The 24,191-nt window shown below is 47.1% G+C and overlaps 1 protein-coding gene across 4 annotated transcripts in view; it reads left to right on the plus strand.

Moving 5' to 3' along the window:
* Positions 1-24,191, plus strand: part of agbl4 (AGBL carboxypeptidase 4) — a 1,656,729-nt gene that overhangs the window by 1,278,438 nt on the left and 354,100 nt on the right. For all 4 annotated transcript variants that reach the window (XR_011594058.1, XR_011594059.1, XM_070886905.1 and 1 more), the window contains exon 8: positions 17,440-17,554. Coding sequence is in view for 2 of the 4 variants with exons in the window: in XM_070886905.1 (XP_070743006.1) it covers positions 17,440-17,554 (115 nt within the window). In the remaining 2 variants the exon portion in view is untranslated. The remainder of the gene's footprint in view (positions 1-17,439; positions 17,555-24,191) is intronic.

Here is a 24,191-nt window from a genome sequence, read left to right on the forward strand (position 1 = left end):
CCTCAAGGGTGGAAGATGCCTGTGTGTGGATGTTTCCAACGTGTGGTGGCTGTTGCACATCAGCCATCACACGGGCTTGACAGAGCTATGTCTTGGTCCAGTGGCAAGGATTATCCAAGACGACTGGAGACCAGCTCTGCTGCACGGCTCTAGTGCGCACATGTATCGCAGTGTGGGCTGGCCCGTGCTGCCCCTGAGCCCCTGGCCCAGAACTCACACCTCCTCTGGGCCCCGATCACATCCCGCTGCAGTCTCTCACCGCTCCTTCGCCCCAACCTCGCCGCTCCTGCTGTATCTGCCCACGCTCCAATCACCGACCTGTACCTTGATGAGGTCACTCTTCGTTGCCGTCGCCCTCTTGCACCAGCTCGCGCTGCTCCCTGAAGTAGTATGCCTCCATGCTGCTCCCAAGGCCTCCACGCCACTCCTTTTATGGCCCCGACCTACCGCAGGTGTTCTCATGCAGGTCGGGGCCTCCACGTAAAAGTGGAGTGTATACGGTGTGATACACAAGGTATCGCACTTGTGTGGGACAGGCTCAATGGACCAGATGGTCTTTATCTGTCCGTCATTGTTTGTTGTTCGTATGTTCAAGTCCATTTAACTTGTTTTTTAAAATTTGTTCCTGGGATTTGGGTGTCCCTGGCAAGGCCAGCATTTATTGCCCATCCTTAATTGCCCTTGAGAAGATGGTGGTGAGCCGCCTTCTTGAACCGCTGCAGTCCGTATGATGAATATACTCCCACAGTGCTGTTAGGGAGGGTGTTCTAGGATTTTGACCCAGCGACGATGAAGGAACGACAATATATTTGCAAGTCAGGATGGTGTGTAATTTGTAGGGGAACTTGCAGGTGATGGTGTTCCCATGCAACTGCTGCCCTTGTCCTTCTAGGTGGTAGAGGTTGTGAGTTTGGGAGGTGCTACCGAAGAAGCCTTGGCGAGACTTGTAGATGAAACACACAACAACCATGGTGCGCCGGTGTTGGAGGGAGTAAATGTTTAAGGTGGTGGATGGGGTGCCAATCAAGCAGGCTGCTTTGTCCTGGATGGTTTCGAGCTTCTTGAGTGTTGTTGGAGCTGCACTCATCCAGGCAACTGGAGAGTATTCCATCACACTTCTGACTTGTGCCTTTTAGATGGTGAAAAGGTTTTGGGTAGTCAGGAGGTGAGACACTCGTCACAGAATACCCAGCCTCTGACCCACTCTTTTTGCCACGGTATTTATTTGGCTGGTCCAGTTAAGTTTCTGGTCAATGGTGACACCCAGGATGTTGATAAAATAAGAATATAAGAACATAAGAAATAGGAGCAGGAGTAGGCCATTTGGTCCCTCGAGCCTCCTCTGCCATTTAATAAGATCTTGGGCTCAGCTCCACTTACCTGCCTGCACCCCATAACTCTTTACTCCCGATTGTTCAAAAATCTGTCTATCTCCATCTTAAATATATTCAATGACCCATCCTCTATAGCTCTCTGGGGCAGAGAATTCCACAGATTTATGACCCTCTGAGAAGAAATTCCTACTCATCTTAGTTTTAAATGGGCGGCCCCTTATTCTTAAACTATGCCCCCTAGCTCTAGATTCCTTCAGGAGTGAAAACATCCTCTGTGGGGCTAAAATTCCAGCCTCGCCGGGTCCATACGGACTGCGGACGGACCCGACAAGGTCCTGCAAAAGCTGATTTTCAGCGCGCAATGCACATGCGGTGAAAACCAGCTTTTCCAATTTGTCAAGTTTTGGCTTAACAGATCGAACAGGACATTCGCACGAGTGAAATTGGGCTATTTGCCCAACTCTTGCCCAGCTAATGTCGTTAAAACTCTTGCATCTAGTAAAAGCAAGGCAGAGTTTTAAAACATACAAAAATGAAATTTAAATGCACATTTTTACATTTGTCCGCTAAGATAAGTTTATTTTAAACCCTATTAAAACACTTTAAAACCAAAAAAATTATTTATTTTTTCTAAAATATTTAATTAACTTTAATTCCAACTAATTTTAATTATGTGAGGTTTTTTTTATTTTTTATGTTGTGTTTAATGTGGATTTTTTTTCTCGTTGATAACAATAAGAACTCGGAGATACAGAGTTCTCATTGCGTTCAATGAGAATACTGCACCTGATTGGTTGTCCAGTCACATGTGACTCCACCTTCTTTGTGCGAACCTCGAGGACGGGGGCGCGCTCCGAAGTGCAGGAAGAGAAGGCCTCCCACCGCAATCACAGGCGCCTCCGGGACTACCAGGTACTTTCAGAAAAAATTCTCGGATTGGAGGCGTTCGTCCGAAGGAAGCCTCCAACCTGAATTTCAGGCCCTTCCTCTCTGCATCTACCTTGTCAAACCCCTTCAGTATCTTATATGTTTCAATAAGATCACCTCTCATTCTTCTAAACTCCAATGAGTATAGACCCAACTTTCTCGTCCTTTCTTCATCTCAGGAATCATCTCAGGAATCAACCGAGTGAACCTCTGAACTGCCTCCAACGCAAGTATATCCCTCCTTAAATAAGGAGACCAAAACTGTACCCAGTACTCTAGGTGTACACTGTACAGTTGTAGCAGGTCTTCCCTGGTGGGGGATTCGGCTATGGTAATGCTGTTCAATGTCAAGGGGCGGAGGATAGACTCTCGCTTGTTGGAGATGGTCATTACCTGGCACGAATGTTACTTGCTGCTTATTAGCCCAAGCCTGAATGTCATCCAGGTCTTGCTGGAGTTGTGAATGGAACTGAACACTCTGCAGTCATCAGCGAACATCCTCACATCTGATCTTCTGATAGAGGAAAGGTCATTGATGAAACAGTTGAAGATGGTTTGGTCTAGGACACTGCCCCGAGGAGCTCCTGCAGCAAAGTCCTGGGGCTGAGAGGATTGATCTCCAACAACGACAACCATTTTCCTTTGTGCGAGGTATGACTCCAGCCAGTGGAGAGTTTTCCCTCTGATTCCTATTGACTTCAATTTTACTAGGGCTCCTTGATGCCACACTCGGTCAAATGCTGCCTTGATGTCAAGGGCAATCACTCTCACCTCGCCTCTGGAATTGAGCTCTTTTGTCCATGTTTGGACCAAGGCTGTAATGAGGCCTGGTGCCGAGTGGTCCTGACAGAACCCAAATTGAACATCAGTGAGCAGGTTATTGGTTATTGTTTCGGACTTCTATCTGTCTTATAGTAAAGTAATTGATTATATTTGGGATATACTTCGTTTGGAGAGAGCATGTTGCTCATGTCTTCCCCTGACACCGATTTGAGGTGATTAGCAAAAGAACCACAGGCGCCGCAAGGAAAAATTTTTTTACGCTGTAGTTGTTGTGATCATAGAATCATAGAAATTTACAGCATGGAAGTAGGCCATTTCGGCCCATCGTGTCCGCGCCGGCCCACCAAGAGCTATCCAGCCGAATCCCACTTTCCAGCTCTTGGTCTGTAGCCCTGTAGGTTACTATTGTGTTCCTAACACAGATGAGACTGCACACAGGGAGGTTAAAGTAACAGTAACCTCAGTCTTTAATAAGACACTCCAAAGAGAGGAACAGGCCTGAGGGGCTGACTTATATACAGTGCTCCCAAGGGATGCTGGGATCCCTTGGGACTTCAGGGGATGAGCTCCCTGGTGGCGGAACATGAGAGTGCATGCTTTACAGACACACAACATCACTCCCTCCCCACCCAAAGTCAAAGAGAAAACTATTTACAAGGTGAGGCGGTCGGGAGCCTTTCTTTCCCTGGTGGACCACCTCGGTACAAATGTCTGTTCTAGTGTGTTGGCTGTGCCCTCGCTGGGCTGGCGTGTTGTTGGCTCTGCAGGGCTGCTAGGTGAGCCTGGCCTTGCTGAGCTGTTGGACGTGATTGGTTCGATTTCCTGGTCCGGGGTGGTGTCGTTGATCCTTTGGGTGTATGTTGTGGGCTCGAAAAAGGTGGTGTCTGCTGTGGGTTGTTCAGGGCAGTCTGTGAACCGCAGCCTCGTTTGGTCCAGGTGCTTTCCGCAAATTTGTCCATTGTCTAGTTTGATGACAAACACCCTATTCCCTTCTTTAGCTATCGCCGTGCCCGCGATCCACTTGGGACCATGTCCATAGTTTAGCACATACACAGGGTCATTCAGATCAATTTCCCGTGACACAGTGGCGCGACCATCGTTTACATTTTGTTGCTGCCACCTGCTCTCTACCTGATCATGCAGATTGGGGTGAACGAGCGAGAGTCTGGTTTTAAGTGTCCTTTTCATGAGTAGCTCAGCCGGGGGCACCCCTGTGAGTGAGTGGGGTCTCGTGCGATAGCTGAGCAGTACTCGGGACAGGCGGGTTTGGAGTGAGCCTTCTGTGACTCGTTCAAGGCTCTGTTTGATGGTTTGTACTGCCCACTCTGCCTGCCCATTGGAGGCTGGTTTAAACAGTGCCGAGGTGACATGTTTGATCCCATTGCGGATCATGAATTCTTTAAATTCGGCACTGGTGAAACATGGCCAGTTGTCACTGACCAGTATGTCAGGCAGGCCGTGGGTGGCAAACATGGCCCTCAGGCTTTCAATGGTGGCGGTGGCAGTGCTTCCCGACATTATTTCACATTCAATCCATTTTGAAAAAGCATCCACCACCACCTGGAACATTTTACCGAGAAACAGGCCCGCATAGACGACATGGATCCTCGACCATGGTCTGGAGGGCCAGGACCACAAACTTAGAGGTGCCTCTCTGGGCTCGTTGCTCAACTGAGCACATACACTGCATTGCCGTACACAGGACTCTAAGTCAGAGTCGATACCGGGCCACCACACATGGGATCTGGCTATCGCTTTCATGATTACTATACCCGTGTGTGCTGTGGAGATCCGAGATGAATGTCTCCCTGCATTTTTTTGGTAACACTACACGGTTACCCCACAACAGGCAGTCTGCCTGAATGGACAGCTCATCCTTTCGCCGCTGGAACGGCTTGATTAGCTCTTGCATTTCAACGGGGATGCTGGCCCAGCTCCTATGCAGTACACAGCTTTTTACTAGGGACAGCAGAGGATCTTGACTGGTCCAAGTCCTAATCTGGCGGGCCGTGACAGGTGATTTATCATTTTCAAACGCTTCCATGACCATCAACAAGTCTGCAGGCTGCACCACCATCAACGTTTGCAGGCTACGTCATTTCTACCTCTGTAGCCGACTGAGAGCATCCGCACAGTTCTCGGTGTTTCGCCTGTGGCGGATGGTATAGTTATACGCTGATAGCATGAGTGCCCACTTTTGTATGAGGGCTGAGGCATTAGTATTTATCCCCTTGTTTTCAGCGAATAGGGATGTGGGGGGCTTGTGATCAGTTTCCAGCTCAAATTTGAGGCCAAACAGATACTGATGCATTTTCTTTACCCCGAACACACACGCTAATGCCTCTTTCTCATTCATTCTGTAGGCCCTCTCAGCCTTAGACAAGCTCCTGGAAACATAGGCGACAAGTTGCAACTTCCCCGCAACGTTAGCTTGTTGTAATACACACCCGACTCCGTGCGGCGACGCGTCACATGCTAGCACAAGTCTTTTACACGGGTTATACAATATAAGCAGCTTGTTGGAGCATAAAATGTTTCTGGCTTTCTCAAAAGCAATTACTTGTTTTTTTTTCCCCATACCCAGTTCTCACCTTTGCGCAATAACACATGTAGGGGCTCTAAGAGGGTGCTTAACCCCGGTAGGAAGTTACCAAAATAGTTGAGGAGTTCCAGGAACGACCGTAGCTCTGACGTTCTGTGGCCTGGGTGCATTCCTGATAGTCTCTGTCTTGGCCTCTGTGGGCCGAATGCCGTCCGCCGCGATCTTTCTCCCCAAAAACTCCACTTCTGTTGCCATGAAGATGCATTTCGACCTCTTCAGCCGCAGCCCTACGTGATCCAGTCACTGGAGGACCTCCCCCAGGTTTTGTAGGTGTTCGGCGGTGACCCGACCCGTGACCAATATGTCGTCCTGAAAGACCACCGTGTGTGGTACCGACTTGAGTAGGCTCTCCATGTTTCTCTGGAAGATCCCTGCAGCCGACCGAATTCCAAATGGGCATCAGTTGTAGATGAACAGTCCCTTCTGCGTGTTGATGCAAGTGAGGCCCTTTGAAGACTCCTCCAGCTCCTGCATCATGTAGGCCGAAGTCAGGTCGAGCTTCGTGAACGTCTTGCCTCCTGCCAGCGTCGCAAATAGGTCGTCTGCCTTAGGTAGCGGGTATTGGTCCTGTCGCGAGAAACGATTAACAGTTACTTTATAATCGCCGCAAATCCTGACCATGCCATCACTTTTGAGTACTCAAACAATCGGGCTGGCTCACTCGCTGAATTCCACTGGGGAGATGATGCCCTCACGTTGCAGCCTGTCCAGCTCGATTTCCACTCTCTCCCTCATCATGTGAGGTACCGCTCACGCCTTGTGGTGAATGGGTCATGCCTCTGTGACCAAGTGGATCCGCACCTTTGCCCCGGAAAAGTTTCCAATGTCTGGCTCAAAAAGGGAAGGAAATTTGTTCAAAACCTGGGTACATGAGGCCTCATCGACATGTGATAGCGCTCGGATGTCATCCCAGTTCCAGCAGATTTTGCCCAGCCAGCTCCTTCCAAGCAGTGTGGGGCCATCGCCCGGGATAATCCAGAGTGGCAGTTCGTGCACCGTGCCCTCGTAGGTGACCTTGTCCATGGCTCTGCCCAGGACAGTGATAAGCTCTTTGGTGTACGTTCTCAGTTTTGTGTGGATGGGACTCAGGGCTGATCTGAATGTCTTGTTGCACAACAGTCTCTCAAACATCTTTTTACTCATGATGGAATGGCTATCGCCAGTGTCCAGTTCCATGGCTACAGGTAAGCCATTCAAGTTTACGTTTAGCATTATAGGTGGACATTTCGTCTCAAATGTGTGCACCCCGTGTATTTCAGCATCTGCCTCCTCTCTGAGGCTCGAAATTGCTTTGATCCACCATGGACCGATCTTCCTCTGCCACGTGGTAGTTAGCAGGTTTTTCAGAGCTTGTAGCTCATTTGCAAGCTCGTTGGAGGTGCTCCATTGTTCCACAGCTCTTGCAAACATACCTTTTGAAGCGGTATTAATAGGCTGAAAGGAAGCCCCCACAATGCCAACACGGTGTGAATTGCCTTGCATTCATCCTTTGTTGGGGACTCTGAGTCATCTGGGTCACCTGAGGCCTGCTGGCAGTTGCAGTCTCGTGGGTTCTGCCCTGTACATTTCTGCTCGCAAACACAGTTCCAACATTGCTAGCACTTGTGTGCTGAGAGATTTGTTTGGTGTTATCACTGGTGGACATAAACGCCTGTGCTATCGCAATGGCCTTACTGAGGGTCGGTGTCTCTGCAGTCAAAAGTTTTCGTAGGATGGGCTCTGTCATGTATCTCTCATTACTGTATATAACTGTATCTAACCATGCTATACGTGACTGTAACTGGATATGACCTGTAACAATAAGCATACCTTACCACCAGGGATGCACTTGCAGGAGACACTCCATACCTGTCCCACTGTGGTATATAAAGGGAGGTCTTGCGCAAGTGCAGCACTGGAGAGCTGGAATTAAAGGTGCAGGTCCTGAGTGACCTTGACTTCAGCATGTGTCTCGTGTAAGTCAGTACATTAGAGTCAGGACTTAACAGTCTCGTGGCCAATGCCCAGTACAAAAAAGTCTCAGAGCATTTGCTCCAGGTAGCCATCAAACCCACATTGTCCTGCAAGTCACCTTAGCTCGGCGATGTAGCTCGCCTGACCTTCAGATCGCTGGCACGTGTAGAACCAATACCTTGCCATCAGCACGCTACAAAAAGATGCTCCCGAACCAGTGTACACAGCTCCTCATATGACTTAGCTGTGGGTTTCACCGGAGCCAGAAGATTCTTCATGAGGCTGTAGGTCGGTGTCCCACAGACTGTGAGGAGGACCGCTCTCCTTTTTGCAGCAATTCCTTCTCCGTCCAGCTCGTTGGCTACAAAATACTGGTCTAGCTGTTCGACATAGGCTTCCCAGTCCTCACCATCCGAGAACTTCTCCAGGATGCCCACAGTTTGCTGCATCTTTGCATTGGATTCATATTCTCGTCGCCAGTTATTGTGTTCCTAACACAGATGAGGCTGCACACAAGGTGTTTAAAGCTTTAATAAGACACTCCAGAGTGAGGAAAAGGCCTTGGGGGCCGGCTTATATACAGTGCTCCCAAGGGATTTTGGGATCCCTTTGGACTTCAGGGGATGAGCTCCCTGGTGGCGGAACATGGGAGTGCATGCTTTACAGATACACAACAGATAGCTCTTTCAAAGAGCCGGTACAGGCATGATGGTCCGAATGGTCTCTTTCTGTGCTGTAAGATTCTAATGGGGGTAAATTTAACCCCCCAAAAAAGGTGGGTTTGGTTTGCGTGGGAGGTTAAAAAGTTTATAAATCTGAAACAGGAAGCCAACCCGCTTCGAACCTGTCCACATCTAGTTTTAACGGAGGTGGTACAAGCTGTGGGTGACCAATCCACTCTCAGGAGGCAGGTTGGTCATTTAAATATTTTAATGAGGCTATGTTCCTTCATTTTAACAGTAATTCTATTTTAATCATTGTCGGATGGGTTTCCCTGGCTTCGGGGAAACCTGGCAGTTGAAAGGAACAAAGAAGGGCTGGATCCATGAGACAAGTGTCTTTACAGTAATGCTTGTGGGCCAGTGTAGCAGGGGTGTTTCCTCCAGGCACAAAAAGTTTACCAGTAACCCTCCTCCACTCACCGCCCCCCCTCCCCTTTCCTCTGCCCACTTTCTACTGAAGTGTTGTGGAACAACCTTCCCCAATTTATTTGTTTTGATTGTTCCCTCATTTGATTGAATTTAGCCCTTTTAGTCTTAGGTAGTTTTGACTTCCAAATCATGTTAAACTTTATAATTTCTGTCCTTGTGGGATGACTTCCGTGTCTTGTACATGTTCTAAGTCATTGAAATGTCAAGTTGAGCATTTTTGTCTTGTGGATTTCTTGACACATGGGACGATTTTTAACACCCTTGGCCCAGCGTAATTGGAGCGGTATCAGCCCAAAAATACCGCCCTGTTTAGATTTGCACTCTGGAAGCTGCCATTTTGGATAGGGTCTGGAGTTAGATGGCTAAAGAGCCTTCCTGTTTCAGGCTCTTCCAATATGCAATGTATGGCTAATAAACCACTAAATATTATATGGTTAGATATTTTTGTCCTCTAAAGCATGAGATAGTTTGGACAATTCAGGAGGCCTCTGTAATGTATTTGTTTCATGGGTTCTTTGCTTAAGAATTCATAGTTACACATTGCTATTCAGAACTAGTTAGATTATTAGCAAAGATTTAACAATCACAGTACACGTTACCAGTTCATCCACTGAGCTCACAACTGCATACCACATAGTGGATGACCTAGACCCAACTGACTGGGGTTTTATTGAGTCTTGTGAACATCATGTGACTGGCTAAGGCACTCATAATGCAACAGCTATACAACTATTTTTGTTGTAAACATTAAACATGTGCCCTCTGATTTAAAGGGGGCAAGGGGGTGCACACTCCAAAAACTTTTCAAGTGCCCCCTTGTTTTTTTTTTGAGGGCACCAAAAACACAAATTATACAAGTGGCCCCTGTCTCTATCATGAAGAAATCTCACAGCATGTCTTCCTCCAGTCATTCTGGCGCCCAATTCTCGTGGAAGGCCGTGAGCGTACCGGAGGACTCCGCATGCTCCATCTCCAGCGACACCTTGGCTCGGATGTAACCGCAGAAGAGAGGCAGGCAGTCAGGCTGAATGACCCCTCGACTGCCCGCTGCCTGGACCAGGTGATGGCCTCCTTGGCCATGCCCAGGAGCAGTCCTATGAGGAGGCCTTCTTCCATGTATTGATCCATGGGGTCACTAGACACCAGGGGGCGCTACTTCCGGAGGTCATCGGGCTGTATGCGCAGGCCCTGGTATATAAGTGCTGGTACCATGTCTTGTAGTCACTTTGGGCGCGAATAAAGTGGAGCACGTTTACACTTGAATGAGTTTACAGTAACGAGTCTTTTGAATCATTATATACATAACATTTTGCGACGAGGTAACTTAAGAACCTTCGCAAGCACAATAGGCACTATTGGAATTTTGGAGACATTCATGGATGGTGAGGATTGGGCGGATTTTATCGGCTGCCTGGATCAGTATTTTGTGGCCAACAACATGGCGGGAGACGATGACGCAGTTAGGCGCCAGGTGGTTTTCCTCACTGTTTGTGGTTCAAGAATATATGGCCTCATGAAGAATCTGCTCTCGTCTGCACATCCAATGAACAAAGAATACAAGGATTTGTGTGCTTTGTTATGTGAACATCTCAATCCAAATCGGTGGATCATCATATCACGCTATCGCTTCTACACACCTGTTCGTGCTGAGGGCCAGGATGTGTCGGGATTCATTGCCGACCTGCGATGTCTTGCTGAGCCTTGTAAGTTCGGGACCATGTTGGAAGACATGCTGCGAGATTTCTTTGTGATAGGCATCAACCATGATGTGATTCTCCAGAAGTTATTGGCTGCAGAGACGCTGGATTTGAGCAAGGCCATCGCAACTGTCCAGGCATGCATGACGACTGATGATAATTTGAGGCAGCTATCATCGAAAAGTTGGAGCTCCACGGCAAGTACTGTAAACAAGATTGTGTCATCGTCTGGCAGAGCTGCTTATGGCAGGGCCTACTCGACTGCTTACTAGAAACCTGGAGTTGCTCAAAGTCCGCCAACTGGTACGAATCCTATTTCACCCTGTTGGCATTGTGGGAGCAATCATCGGCCTCATCAGTGTCGGTTTAGGCAGTACATCTGTAATGGCTGTTCCAAAGTGGGACATCTTCAGAGAATGTGCCCACAACTGAGCAAGCGTGCTGTCGCTCATCACATTGGTGATGATGACCAGTCCAGTGCTGGCCCAGATGCACAATCTCAGGAGGAAATGTATGGTCTGTATTCGTTCTTGAGAAAGAGCCAGCTGATAATGGTTAATGTGAAACTGAATGGCGTGCCGGTATTGATGGAGTTGGACACGGGTGCGAGTCAATTGATAATGAGTCAAAGGACATTCAACAAGTTGTGGGACACTGAGGCGGTGAAGCCTAAGCTGAGTCCAGTCAATGCCAATTTGCGTACTTACACTAAGGAACTCATACCGGTGATTGGCAGTGCAGTCGTCGAGGTGTCATACGATGGTGTGGTTCATGATCTTCCATTATAGATCGTCCCAGGCAATGGTCCAACGTTGTACGGCAGGAATTGGCTCGAGAAAATCAAATGGAATTGGAACGATATCAAAGCGTTGTCATCGGTGGATGACACTTCGTGTGCTCAAGTGTTGAAGAAGTTTCCCTTCTTTGTTTGAACCGGGCATTGGAAATTCTACGGGAGCCAAGGAGCAGATTCATCTGGATTCTGATGCAAGGCCTGTCTATCATAAAGCTTGGTCTGTTCCCTATATGATGAGGGAGAAGGTTGAAATTTTGCTTGACAGACTCCAACATGAAGGGGTCATATCACCGGTCGAGTTTAACGAATGGGCCAGTCCTATTGTTCCTGTGTTGAAGAGTGATGGCACTGTCAGGATTTGTGAAGACTGCAAAGTTACGATTAATCGATTTTCGAAACAGGATCAGTATCCATTACCGAGCGCTGATGATCTGTTCGCCATGCTAGCCATGGAAAGTCGTTCACTAAACTGGATCTGACGTTGGCGTATATGACACAGGAGCTTGTCGACACTTCGAAGAAACTTACCTGCATCAGCACCCATAAAGGACTGTTTGTCTACAACAGGTGTCCTTTTGGAATTTGTTCTGCTTTAGCCATATTTCAGAGGAATACGGAAAGTCTACTAAAGTCCGTCCCGAGAACTCTCATGTTTCAAGATGATATTCAGTTCACAAGTCGCGACGCTGCTGAACATCTGAACAACCTTGAGGAAGTTTCACATCGACTGGACAAAGTGGAACTCAGGCTGAAATGTTCAAAGTGTGTATTCATGGCCCCTGAAGTTGAATTCCTGGGGAGGAAGATTGCTGCTGATGGCATCAGGCCTATGGATTCGAAAACCAAGCCCATCAAAAATGTACCCAGGCCTCAGAATGTGACGGAGCTGCGTTCATTCCTTGGGCTACTCAAATACTTCGGTAATTTTTTACCAGGATTGAGCACTTTACTAGAGCCACTGTACATGCTGCTCAGAAAAGGCGACAACTGGGTCAGGGGTGTATCTCAATTAGAGCTTTTGAGAAAGATAAGAATCTGCTCTGTTCAAACAAGTTGCTGGTTCACTATGTTCCGTGTAAGCGTCTTGTATTGGCCTGTGAAGCTTCATCATATGGAGTTGGCTGTGTACTCCAATAAGCAAATGAGTCGGGTAAAAAAAATGCATCGGTACCTGTTTGGTCTTCGCTTTGAACTTGAAATGGATCACAAGCCACCCATTTCATTTTTTTTGGAAAACAAAGGTATTAATACCAATGCATTGTCCCGCATTCAGAGGTGGGCATTGACCCTGTCTGCCTATGATTATGTTATTCGTCACAGGTCAGGCACTGAGAATTGTGCCAATGCACTGAGTCGTCTGCCTTTGCCCACACCAGATATGGAGACGCCTCAAACTACAGATCTACTGTTAGTAATGGAGGCTTTTGAGAATGAAGGTACTCATGTTAGGATCTGGACCAACCATGACCCTATTTTATCGGTTGTAAAACGTTCTGTCCTCAGTGGTGATTGGTCTGCAATACCCATGGAGATGTGTGATGAGTCCAAACCCTACAACCATCACAAAGATGAACTGTCCATTCAGTCAGATTGTCTAATGTGGGGCAATCGTGTTGTTGTGCCCAAGAAATGTGCCCAACATTAATGATTTAGACGAGGGGATTAAATGCAGTATCTCCAAATTTGCGGATGACACTAAGTTGGGTGGCAGTGTGAGCTGCGAGGAGGATGCTATTAGGCTGCAGAGTGACTTGGATAGGTTAGGTGAGTGGGCAAATGCATGGCAGATGAAGTCTAATGTGGATAAATGTGAGGTTATCCACTTTGGTGGTAAAAACAGAGAGACAGACTATTATCTGAATGGTGACAGATTAGGAAAAGGGAAGGTGCAACAAGACCTGGGTGTCATGGTACATCAGTCATTGAAGGTTAGCATGCAGGTACAGCAGGCGGTTAAGAAAGCAAATGGCATGTTGGCCTTCATAGCGAGGGGATTTGAATACAGGGGCAGGGAGGTGTTGCTACAGTTGTACAGGGCCTTGGTGAGGCCACACCTGGAGTATTGTGTACAGTTTTGGTCTCCTAACTTGAGGAAGGACATTCTTGCTATTGAGGGAGTGCAGCGAAGATTCACCAGACTGATTCCCGGGATGGCGGGACTGACCTATCAAGAAAGACTGGATCAACTGGGCTTGTATTCACTGGAGTTCAGAAGAATGAGAGGGGACCTCATAGAAACGTTTAAAATTCTGACGGGTTTAGACAGGTTAGATGCAGGAAGAATGTTCCCAATGTTGGGGAAGTCCAGAACCAGGGGTCACAGTCTGAGGATAAGGGGTAAGCCATTTAGGACCGAGATGAGGAGAAACTTCTTCACCCAGAGAGTGGTGAACCTGTGGAATTCTCTACCACAGAAAGTAGTTGAGGCCAATTCACTAAATATATTCAAAAGGGAGTTAGATGAAGTCCTTACTACTCGGGGGATCAAGGGTTATGGCGAGAAAGCAGGAATGGGGTACTGAAGTTTCATGTTCAGCCATGAACTCATTGAATGGCGGTGCAGGCTAGAAGGGCTGAATGGCCTGCTCCTGCACCTATTTTCTATGTTTCTATGTTTCTATGAAAGACAGAAAAAATTTGTACGTGAACTACATAGCACTATCCTGGCATTGTCATGATGAAAGCCATTGCCAGGGCTCATGTTTGGTGGCCTGGAATTGACTCTGATCTGGAATCATGTGTGCATCAGTGCAATACTTGCATGCAGCTAAGTAAAGCACCAGCGGAATCTTTGGTCGTGGCCATCTAAACCATGGTCGAGGATACATATCGATTTTGCGGGCCCTTTCCTGGGAAAGATGTTTTTTGTTGTGGTGGATGTATATTCAAAGTGGATAGAGTGTATTATTATGTCATCCAGTATGTCCACAGCTACCATTGAGAGCCTTCGTGTCATGTTTGCTACTCACGGTTTGCCTGACATTGTTGTGAGTGATAACGGATCTTGCTTCACAAGTCTGGAGTTTCATGAGTTCATGAAACTCAATGGTATTAAACATGTGAGGTCAGCCCCATTCAAACCTGCTTCTAATGGTCAAGCAGAGCGTGCTGTTCAAACAATCAAGCAGAGCATGAAACGCGTAACTCAGGGTTCACTGCAGACTCGTTTGTCATACATATTGCTTAGTTATGTAAGACAAGACCTCACATGCTTACTGGGGTCTCCCCTGCTGAACTACTGATGAAGAGAAGTCTCAAGACCAAGCTCTCTCTTGTTCATCCCGATTTGAATGATCGTGTTGAAAACAGACGTCAAAGTCAGCAATTGTTTCATGATTGTGCTGCTGTGTCACGTGATATTTCTGTCAATGATCCGGTTTATGTATTGAACTATGGTCAAAGTCCAAAGTGGATCGCCGGTACTGTTACAGCCAAGTGTTTATTGTCGTGCTCAAGAGTGGGCAAACATGCAGGAAACATGTTGATCAAATTAAACTGCGGCACACGGATGAATTGGAACTGCTTGAGGATGATGCCATCAGTGACCAACCAACCAATGGTCATTCATCAGAGGACTTTGCTGTCATTACCGAACCTGGACTTTCAGTTTCTGACATGGTCATTACCATGCCCACCAGATCGGCTACTCAGCCTCCAGTCAAAACCGACTCAGAACGCTCGCCCAGAATTGGAGTTGAACTGAGACGATCAACCCATGAGCGGAAAGCCCAGACCGTCTTAATTTGTAAAGAGACTGATACTAAGAACTTGAAGGGGGATGTTGTCATGTATTGGTGCTTGGGGTCATTAGACACCAGGGGACGCCACTGTCGGAGGTCATTGGGTTGTGTGGGCCCTGGTATATAAGTGCTGGTACCGTGTCTTGTAGTCACTTTGGGCATGAATAAAGTGGACCAGGTTTACACCTGTGTGAGTTTACAGTAACAAGTCTTTTAAGTCATTATATACATAACACCTTCCGACCTGCCCGCTCCCCTCTGCACTGGGTGCTCAAAGATCAGGAGTGTGGGACTGAAGTACAACCAGAATTTGAGGAGCAGCCCCTTCAGATATTGGAAGAGGGGCTGCAACCTCACACATTCGACATATACGTGGAACGCGGACTCCTCTAGACGCAACAGCTATACAAATCTGTGAGCGTCTTCAAAGGTGCATACATTACAGCCTCCACAAATAAAATTGGTTTGGACACAGGGATCAATTTTCTAGTCATTACTATCTCACTTGTACCAGTTCAGCAGGTGTAGCATTGTGGAAACAGGTGCATAAACATATACCATTGAGTTTGCAGCACTTTTGTGTATGACTCACATTTCCAGTGGTTGAATACGAAGCTCTCACCTGAAATAGGTTTAAACTTATAAAACATGATAATGGCACAAAAGTGATCTTGCCTGTCTTTTTGCACTGAGCACTTGACACTCTTAGTTACTGCCTATATAAATGAGCACCCATGGTTACTAGGTGGGAAACAAATCCATTTATTCATTTTTAGACCAGTTTTGGCCTCTTAATTTTTTTGTCTTTTTTTGCTGAGACCAAGGCTCCGACTTTTAAAAGGGGACGGCACGATGTGTGCGAGCTCCAAACCAACCCGGAGTGTCTGGGGATGTAGAGGCCCCAATTATCTTAATAGCAGAGCCTGATGTAAACAAAATCCTCCTGGTACCTAGCCAGATCCACTTCCTGGCCGGATGGCAAGAGTGAGAATTTTGCGGCAAGAGGCTGCAGTCAGGGACCCATAGGAATGGTCTCTGGGGATCTGGAGGGTAAGGGCAGTTCCACCACAATTGGGAGGAGTCTGTGGTTTAAATGAGGCCCAGTGGTTAAAATCGCACAAATGAAAAAGCCTCTTGCTGCCACTGGTGGGCAGGAAATTAACTCACACCTGAAACACGTTCTGAGTTCAAATCTACTCCTCTTCTCTCCACCCCCACAGTAAGTCTGAGTGGTGTACTTCTGGTTTGTGTGCTCTGCGAGGTGACACTGATGACTTCTGAATGTACTGTCTACTAGGTGTATTTCTGAAGCATAACTCTGCAACTGTGCCCCAGTACTAATATAAAGCACATTCATTCTCCAGTCAGTGCAATTCTACTGTCAATCTTGAAACTCACAATGGAACCATTCAAAAAGAGAAAGAAAAGAGGACATTGAAAAGTGAAAGAAGGATCAAAACTGTTATCTGATTTACTGAAAGAGAATTTTTTGTTATGGGTACTTGATCTTGGCAAAGCACCACGTATTCAATATTTTGGTATAAGATGGAGTGATTCTGTTGTATTATTTTGCTGTCATTCTTAAGTTACATTAAACTACTTTGTATAAAAATGTTGCATGTATAAATGTAAAAGAAATGCATCGTTCACCTAGAATCCATCTGTTGCAGCTAGATTTTTTTTTGCATTGTGTGAAATATTTCATTTTAAATAGAATAAAAAAGAGCTTCATATACAAGATTTAAAACTATAGTTCTGTTAATGCCTTAGAAGTGTGAGAAGAACTTTTTAAATATACAAGTGAGTGAAAGGGTCCTAATAAAGTAATAGAATTATTCTCATTTTAAAACATTTTAGTTTAATCTTAGCCAGTTTCTAATTCTTTACAATAATTTTTAGTATTGCTAATCAACAGGAAAGATGAGGGCTACAATAAATCACAAATGAGCTGTTGCAGCAGTGAAGCAAAGAAAGAAGCCAAAAATTAAAGTCAGAGGAATAAACACAAATATAATTTGCAAGCTGGAAAGTTGCTTTGTTTTTCAGCTGAAAAGTAACTCACTGTTGGCTCAGTGGTGAGTGGAATTTTCCAGCTCTCTATTGAACTCTATATTTGATAGATTTCAATTGCACGGCAGGTTAAGTTTTCAGTCAGCGAACCTTGCCACAACTAACAGAGCTGAAATATTTAAAATCTCTCGCTACATGACTTTTCTTTCAAGGACTGATTCCCATGGGTCTGTTAGGTTAAAAATTGTGCAGCTTGATATAGATGGTCTATTCGTAGTGAATTTCAATCTGTAGCAAGCTCAATCCTTTATCTGAAAAAAAATGCAATAACTTTCTGGATTAGTCAATGATCTCAGAAAAGATCTGATATCAGAATTCTGTGTACAGTGATAAGGGCCCGTTGTTACAATATTTTGAAAAATATCATACTTTTTTGTTTCTTCTAGGTTTTATTGATTTTCTTGTCAGTCAGCACTCGGTAGCCAAGTGTCTACGGGATGTCCTGGTCTTTAAAATAGTACCTATGCTCAATCCTGATGGAGTATTTTTAGGCAACTATAGGTGAGTAAAAATCATTACATTGCATATTTTAAACACAACAATTATCGGGGCCGAATTTGTCCCTTTCTTTAAGGCCTGTTACCAACAGAAATCGGTGGCCACACTGCGGGGTGCAATGGCGCCGATTTTTCATGTAATGGCTGCCATTTTTTAAATTCCACTCCCGCGGTATCCCAGTGGTGACCCACTCACCCCCCTACCACTCTGCTGCTGCTGATCCGTCCTAAGTGCGTCATCAGAGTGCGCATCGCCAATGTGCCCCCCCGCCCTCCGCCCCCGACAGCGAAATTCTGCCGAGAAAATCTTCCTCCCGCTGGGCTGTGCCAAAAGCTGCTTTTCTCAGGTGATGCAGTGAGGCTATAGCCTTCTAAAATAGCGGTGTGGCTCTCATTAAAGGGGAGGATGCACAGCCGCTGTCACCATGTTTTTTTTTTGTCGGCCGACTGCCATGTCGGGCCGACAATTATGCCCCTGGGTTCGGCCAGGCCAAAACTCTCCCTCGTGGCCCAGTGGACCAAACTTTAAAAATCGTGCAGGCTCTCCCATTTAAGTGAAGGGGAGAGCCGTGGTGACGTGGCGCCATGATGACGTCATCAGCGCTACGCTGATGACGGACAGCAGTGGCCACTCCGCCCGCCCTCCACTTCTGCCCCTCACGGCCACATATCCAACCCATTATGACTGACTTCCGTTATGCCGAAAAACAAAGCCAAACAGTGGAATTTCGCTCAAGAGGCCGCCACATCAACCGCGCCAGTAAAAACACTAGAAACAGGGTGCGTGAACCCCGTTTCCAGCGGTGCATAATTTTGGCCCCCTCATTTTATCGTATTACTGATAAGTTTCTGTGTTGAAAGTTAGAAGAAATTGTATATTTTAGGGGACATTCACACTCCACAAGTTTAATATTGGTGCAAAGCTGAAACCACTCTACACTGGCACAAGTTTTTGAGTGTAAACCAGCTACCAAGGCCCAAACTGACTGTGAAGGGAAGTAAAATAATAGTATTTCCTCCAGTTAGTCTCATTCAGCTTGTTTCAGGTGCCCGATCGAACACTAATACCTGGGCCGCATTTACTCTGTGACTCTAGAGTTGGTGCAAAGGAAAACTGATTTGCAGTGATGCTACAATAGTAGCATGAATGAACTCTAAGATGTATGGCTTTCACTTTTAACCCTTCAGATACTTACGTTGGAAATGATTAGTCATAAATGTGCTGTAAAAAACAAGCCAGTACAACAGGGAAGCTGGAGGCAATCATGCGTTGCGAGGAAACAGACATAGTAGGGATTACTGAGACATGGCTACAGAAAAATTGGGACTGTGAATTAAACATTGCAGGGTATGACATATTTAGAAACGATAGAGAGGGGGGAAAGGGAGGTGGAGTAGCTGTACTTATTTGTGATAACATAATGGCATTGGAAAAAAGTTACGCAGCTATAAGCAAGACAAAAATAGAATCCGTATGGATAGAGATAAAAGATAATAAAGGATCAATCACACTAATAGATGCAGCCTACAGTCCACCTAATAGTGGAAGGTAGGTGGCGGAACAACTATGCAGACAAATTAGGGAAATGAGTAAAAAACATAGAATAATAATCACAGGGGATTTCAACTACCCTGATAATTGGACAGAAGAGGTAGGTAAAAGGGATAAGGGAATGGAGTTCCTACAGTGTGTGCAGGACTCCTTTCTAACCCAATATGTAACAAGCCCAACAATGGACGATTCGTTACTAGAACTAGGGCGCATAATCTTAGAATAAGGAGCCGCCCATTTAAAACTGAGATGAGGAGGAATTTCTTCTCTGTGGGTTGTAAATCTGCGGAATTCGCTGCCTCAGAGAGCTGTGGAAGCTGGGTCATTGAATAAATTTAAGATGGAGATAGATAGTTTCTTAACCGATAAGCGAATAAGGGGTTATGGGGAGCAGGCAGGGAAGTGGACCTGAGTCCATGATCGGATCAGCCATGATCGTACTAAATGGTGGAGCTGGCTCGAGGGGCCATATGGCCTACTTCTACTCCTGCTCCTATTTCTTATGTTCTTGTGTTATTAGAGCTAGTAATGGGGAATGACCCAAAGCCGATAAGAGAAGTAAAAGTAGGGGAACATCTAGGCAATAGTGACCATAATATAATATGCTTTAAGATGATAATTGAGAAGGATTTAAGTATGATGAAAACCAGGTTAATAGATTGGAGAAAAGCTGATTTTGAGGAGCTGAGAATAGAACTGGGGAAAATAAAATGGGCAACAATATTGGCAAAAAATGATGCAGAACAGCAATGGGAAACATTTAAAACTGTGTTCAACAGAGTGCAGGAACAATATATTCCACTAAAAGGAAAGAACAAACAAAACACTAATGAGACTCCATGGATGAATAAAGCCATAAGGGAACAATTGAGGGTAAGGAAAGAAGCATACAGCAAGTACATAGACAGCAGGGGAGTGCATGATAAGGGAGAATATGATAAAATTAGGAGAGAAGCATGAAACAATCTGATGCATAGGAAGGCAAAGAGGAGCTATGAACATAAAACAAAATAGTAAAATATTTACAGGCACATCAATAAGAAAAGGAAGGTTGGGATGGGAATTGGGTCATTCAGGGGTGGACAGGATAATACCACAGGTAGAGAGATGGCAGAAATATTATTTTGCTTCAGTATTTATAGGGACAAAGAACAGGCAGACATGACATTGGATGATGAGATTAGTAATGAGATAAGTACATTTAAAATAAAAAGAGGGAATATATTAAATTAACTAATCAAACTCAAAGAGGATAAAACCCCTGGGGCTGGATTTTCTGGTCCTTTGTGTTCTGGGTTTCACTCCAGAGTGGCGTGAAAGGCAGCATTCAGGTCTCCTGTGTCCCGTCGGGATCCTCCGGTCCGTTTTTGCAGTGGCACTCAGCAGCACTGCCGGGAAGAGCTGTGCTGGGTGTGCAATGCCTCTTGTTGCGACACTGGCAGGAGTTTGGTCACTTGCCCGATCCGTCTGCCCAGAAATGCGCCCGCAATGACCGCCTGGGAAACCAGTGCAGTTCAGCCATGCCGGCGGTGCAGAGAGAGGTAAAGTACTCCGAAGGTAAGTGCGAGTGTTTGTTCTTTTAATCTTTTCAGCGATTTGTGTTGTGGTGCGTGGGCAATGTTTTGGGAATTTTTTTTTTTAAGGTTTATTCTCCGCCCCCCCAGTCCTCTCTCGGAGCACACACGGCCCGACACTTTAGTTCATGAGTTTCCCATTTTTGCGCCACAAAAAGTGTACAATGCCTCCCTTCCCTGATGCAGGGCCCAGATGCCGAAACTTCCTTACCAATGCGCAAACTATTCCTGGTCGAGAACTTTCCCGCCCCGCCTCCGTTTTCGCCCCGGAAACAGAAAAGCCTAAAATCCAGCCCCTGGTCTGGATGGATTGCATCCACGCATTTCAAAAGAATCTAGGGAAGAGATAGCAGTGCCATTACTACACATTTTTAATAATTTGTTAGAAAAAGGTGTGGTGCCAGAGAACTGGCAGTTATCTAATGTAATACCTATATTTAAGAAGGGGGATAGAACATGTCCAGGGAATTATAGACCAGTCAGCTTAACAGTTGTGGTAGGAAAATAATGGAATCTCTACTAAAGGAGAAAATAGAAGAACATCCAGCAACTAAAAATATAACAATGAATAGTCAGCATGGATTTCAAAAGGTAAAGTCTTACTTAGCCAACCTCTGAATTTTTTGAAGAAGTAACAGAGAAAGATAATGATAATGCAGGAGATGTAATTTATCTAGATTTCCACAAGGCTTTCGATAAGTTACCCCATAATAGACTGATGAACAAGGTCAGAGAATGCAGAGTCGGGGGACAAGTATCAGAATGGATAGCTAGCTGGCTTCAAGACAGAAAGCAGAGAGTAGGGGTAACAGGTAACTATTCACAGTGGCAGAAGGTGTGTAGTGGTGTTCCACAAGGACCAGTGCTGGGACCACTGCTGTTCACAATTTATATTAATGATTTAGACTTTGGAAACAAAAGCACAATTTCTAAATTTGCAAATGACACCAAATTGGGGGGGGGGGTGGGTGGTGAGGTGTGTGCGGGGGGTGGGGACATAGTCACTACTGAGGAGGGCTGCAACAAATTAAACAAGGACATTAATAAACTTGCAGAATGGGCATATAATTGGCAAATTAAGTTCAACACAGATAAATGTGAGATATTACATTTTGGTAGGCAGAATAGGGAGGTCACTTATTACTTGGAGGGTGCGAGTCTAGGTGGGGTAGAGAAATTGCAATAATTTCCCAACCATTTATATCCAGTAATTGAAGTAAAGTGTTTCATTCTAGCTGTTAAATTGTAAAGCAGGAAATAGTAAACTGTACTAAACAATTCACTTGTTCTCAAAAGTTACCATTTGGTCAATAACTGATACTGAAAGAAACAATTGCCCAGAATTTCCTCGTTATTTTCAGCTCAGCATAAGAACTGCATTGCTCTTATTATTACTGAGGAAATTTGCATGTAACTTATGCTGGAACTTTACATGCAAATTTCCTCGATCATATGCACCACTCCAAAGGTTTTTGAATGTTTAAATTATTTTTTTAATGTTATTTTAATATTTATTTAAACCCTTATGCTGGTAAAAGAAGGTCTTACACCTGCTTTTACCAGGCGTAAGAGTTTCGAGGGCATTCGCTGGGCAGTAGTTGGGCAGCCAACCATGCGCTAGCGAATGTCCATTTCCTTTAGATTCATACGATCTGTCAAACTGAAACGTGACAGATTGCAAGTTCCAGTTTTTCTTACATGCACATCGCATGCGGAAACCTGGGGCCCAAGTTTCCACATGATTTGCACCTGATTTTTAGGAGCAACTGGTGGAGAACGGATTATCTTAGAAATCGCAGTTCTCCACATTTTTTTTTCTGCAGTTCTAGTCAGGTAGAACAGTTCTACTTTGGAACAGAATTTTTTCTTCAAAAGGGGGCGTGTCCGGCCACTGACGCCTGATTTGAAAGTTCCACAGTGAAAACGTACTCCAAACTAAAGTAGAATGGAGCAAGTGAAGATTTTTGTAGAACTGAAAAAACCTGTTCTACACATTAAAAAATCAGGCGCAGGTTACAAATTAGGTGTCCAGAACGAGGTGGGGGGAAGAGAAGTCAGTAATTCTATAATAAATCCTTATTTATACTTAGACAAATATTATACAAATAAATCCAACCTGAATAAACATTTATAAGCAAAGAAAAGATTAAATAAACCATCTTCCTACCTGTGTGAAAGTGCTTCAGGCAGGCCTTTCGGGACTGAAGGCTGAACGGGTCGGCTGAGACTTCGGGCAGGGCCCGTCCCCAGCACCAGATTTGCAGGTAGGTGGCGTTGGGTCGGGTCGGTTCGGTTCGGGTCGGGGGGGGGTGTGGGAGAGAGAGAGAGAGAGAGAGAGAGAGTGGGGTCCAGTGGGGGGGGGGGTCGGGGGGCGGGAGCGCGGGTCGGGTTGGGTCCATTCGGGGAGGCGGGGAGCGGGAACAGGAGTGCGGGTCGGGTCGGGTCCAGTCGGGGAGCGGGAACAGGAGCGCGGGTTGGGTCCAGTCGGGGAGGCGGGGAGCGAGAACAGGAGCGCAGATCGGGTCGGGTCCAGTCGGGGGGGCGGGGAGCGGGAACAGGAGCGCGGGTCGGGTCGGTTCCAGTCGGGGGGGCGGGGAGCGGGAACAGGAGCGCGGGTCGGGTCGGGTCAGTCGGGGAGGCGGGGAGCGGGAACAGGAGCGCGGGTCGGGTCGGGTCCAGTCGGGGAGGCGGGGAGCGGGAACAGGAGCGCGGGTCGGGTCGGGTCCAGTCGGGGAGGCGGGGAGCGGGAACAGGAGCGCGGGTCGGGTCGGGTCCAGTCGGGGAGGCGGGGAGCGGGAACAGGAGCGCGGGTCGGGTCGGGTCCAGACGGGGAGGCGGGGAGCGGGAACAGGAGCGCGGGTCGGGTCGGGTCCAGTCGGGGAGGCGGGGAGCGGGAACAGGAGCGCGGGTCGGGTCGGGTCCAGTCGGGGAGGCGGGGAGCGGGAACAGGAGTGCGGGTCGGGTCGGGTCCAGTCGGGGAGGCGGGGAGCGGGAACAGGAGCGCGGGTCGGGTCCAGTCGGGGGGGCGGGGAGCGGGAACAGGAGCGCGGATCGGGTCGGGTCAAGTCGGGGAGGCGGGGAGCGGGAACAGGAGCGCGGGTCGGGTCGGGTCAAGTCGGGGAGGCGGGGAGCGGGAACAGGAGCGCGGGTCGGGTCCAGTCGGGGGGGCGGGGAGCGGGAACAGGAGCGCGGATCGGATCCAGTCGGGGGGGCGGGGAGCGGGAACAGGAGCGCGGGTCGGGTCCAGTCGGGGAGGTGGGGAGCGGGAACAGGAGCGAGAGTCGGGTCGGGGGGGGTGGGGAGCGGGAACAGGAGCGCGGGTCGGGTCGGGTCGAGTCGGGGAGCGGGAACAGGAGCGCGGGTCGGGTCAGGTCAGTCAGGGGGGGGGGCGTGGGTGTCGGGTCTGGTCTGGAGGCAGGGGGGGGCAGGGAGCGGGTGTCGGGTTTGGTCTGGTCCGGAGGCGGGGTGGGGGGGGGAGCGGGTGTCGAGTCTGGTCCGGAGGCAGGGGGGGGGGG

Source organism: Pristiophorus japonicus, chromosome 8, assembly GCF_044704955.1.
Source record: "Pristiophorus japonicus isolate sPriJap1 chromosome 8, sPriJap1.hap1, whole genome shotgun sequence".
Classification (NCBI taxonomy): Eukaryota; Metazoa; Chordata; class Chondrichthyes; family Pristiophoridae; genus Pristiophorus; species Pristiophorus japonicus.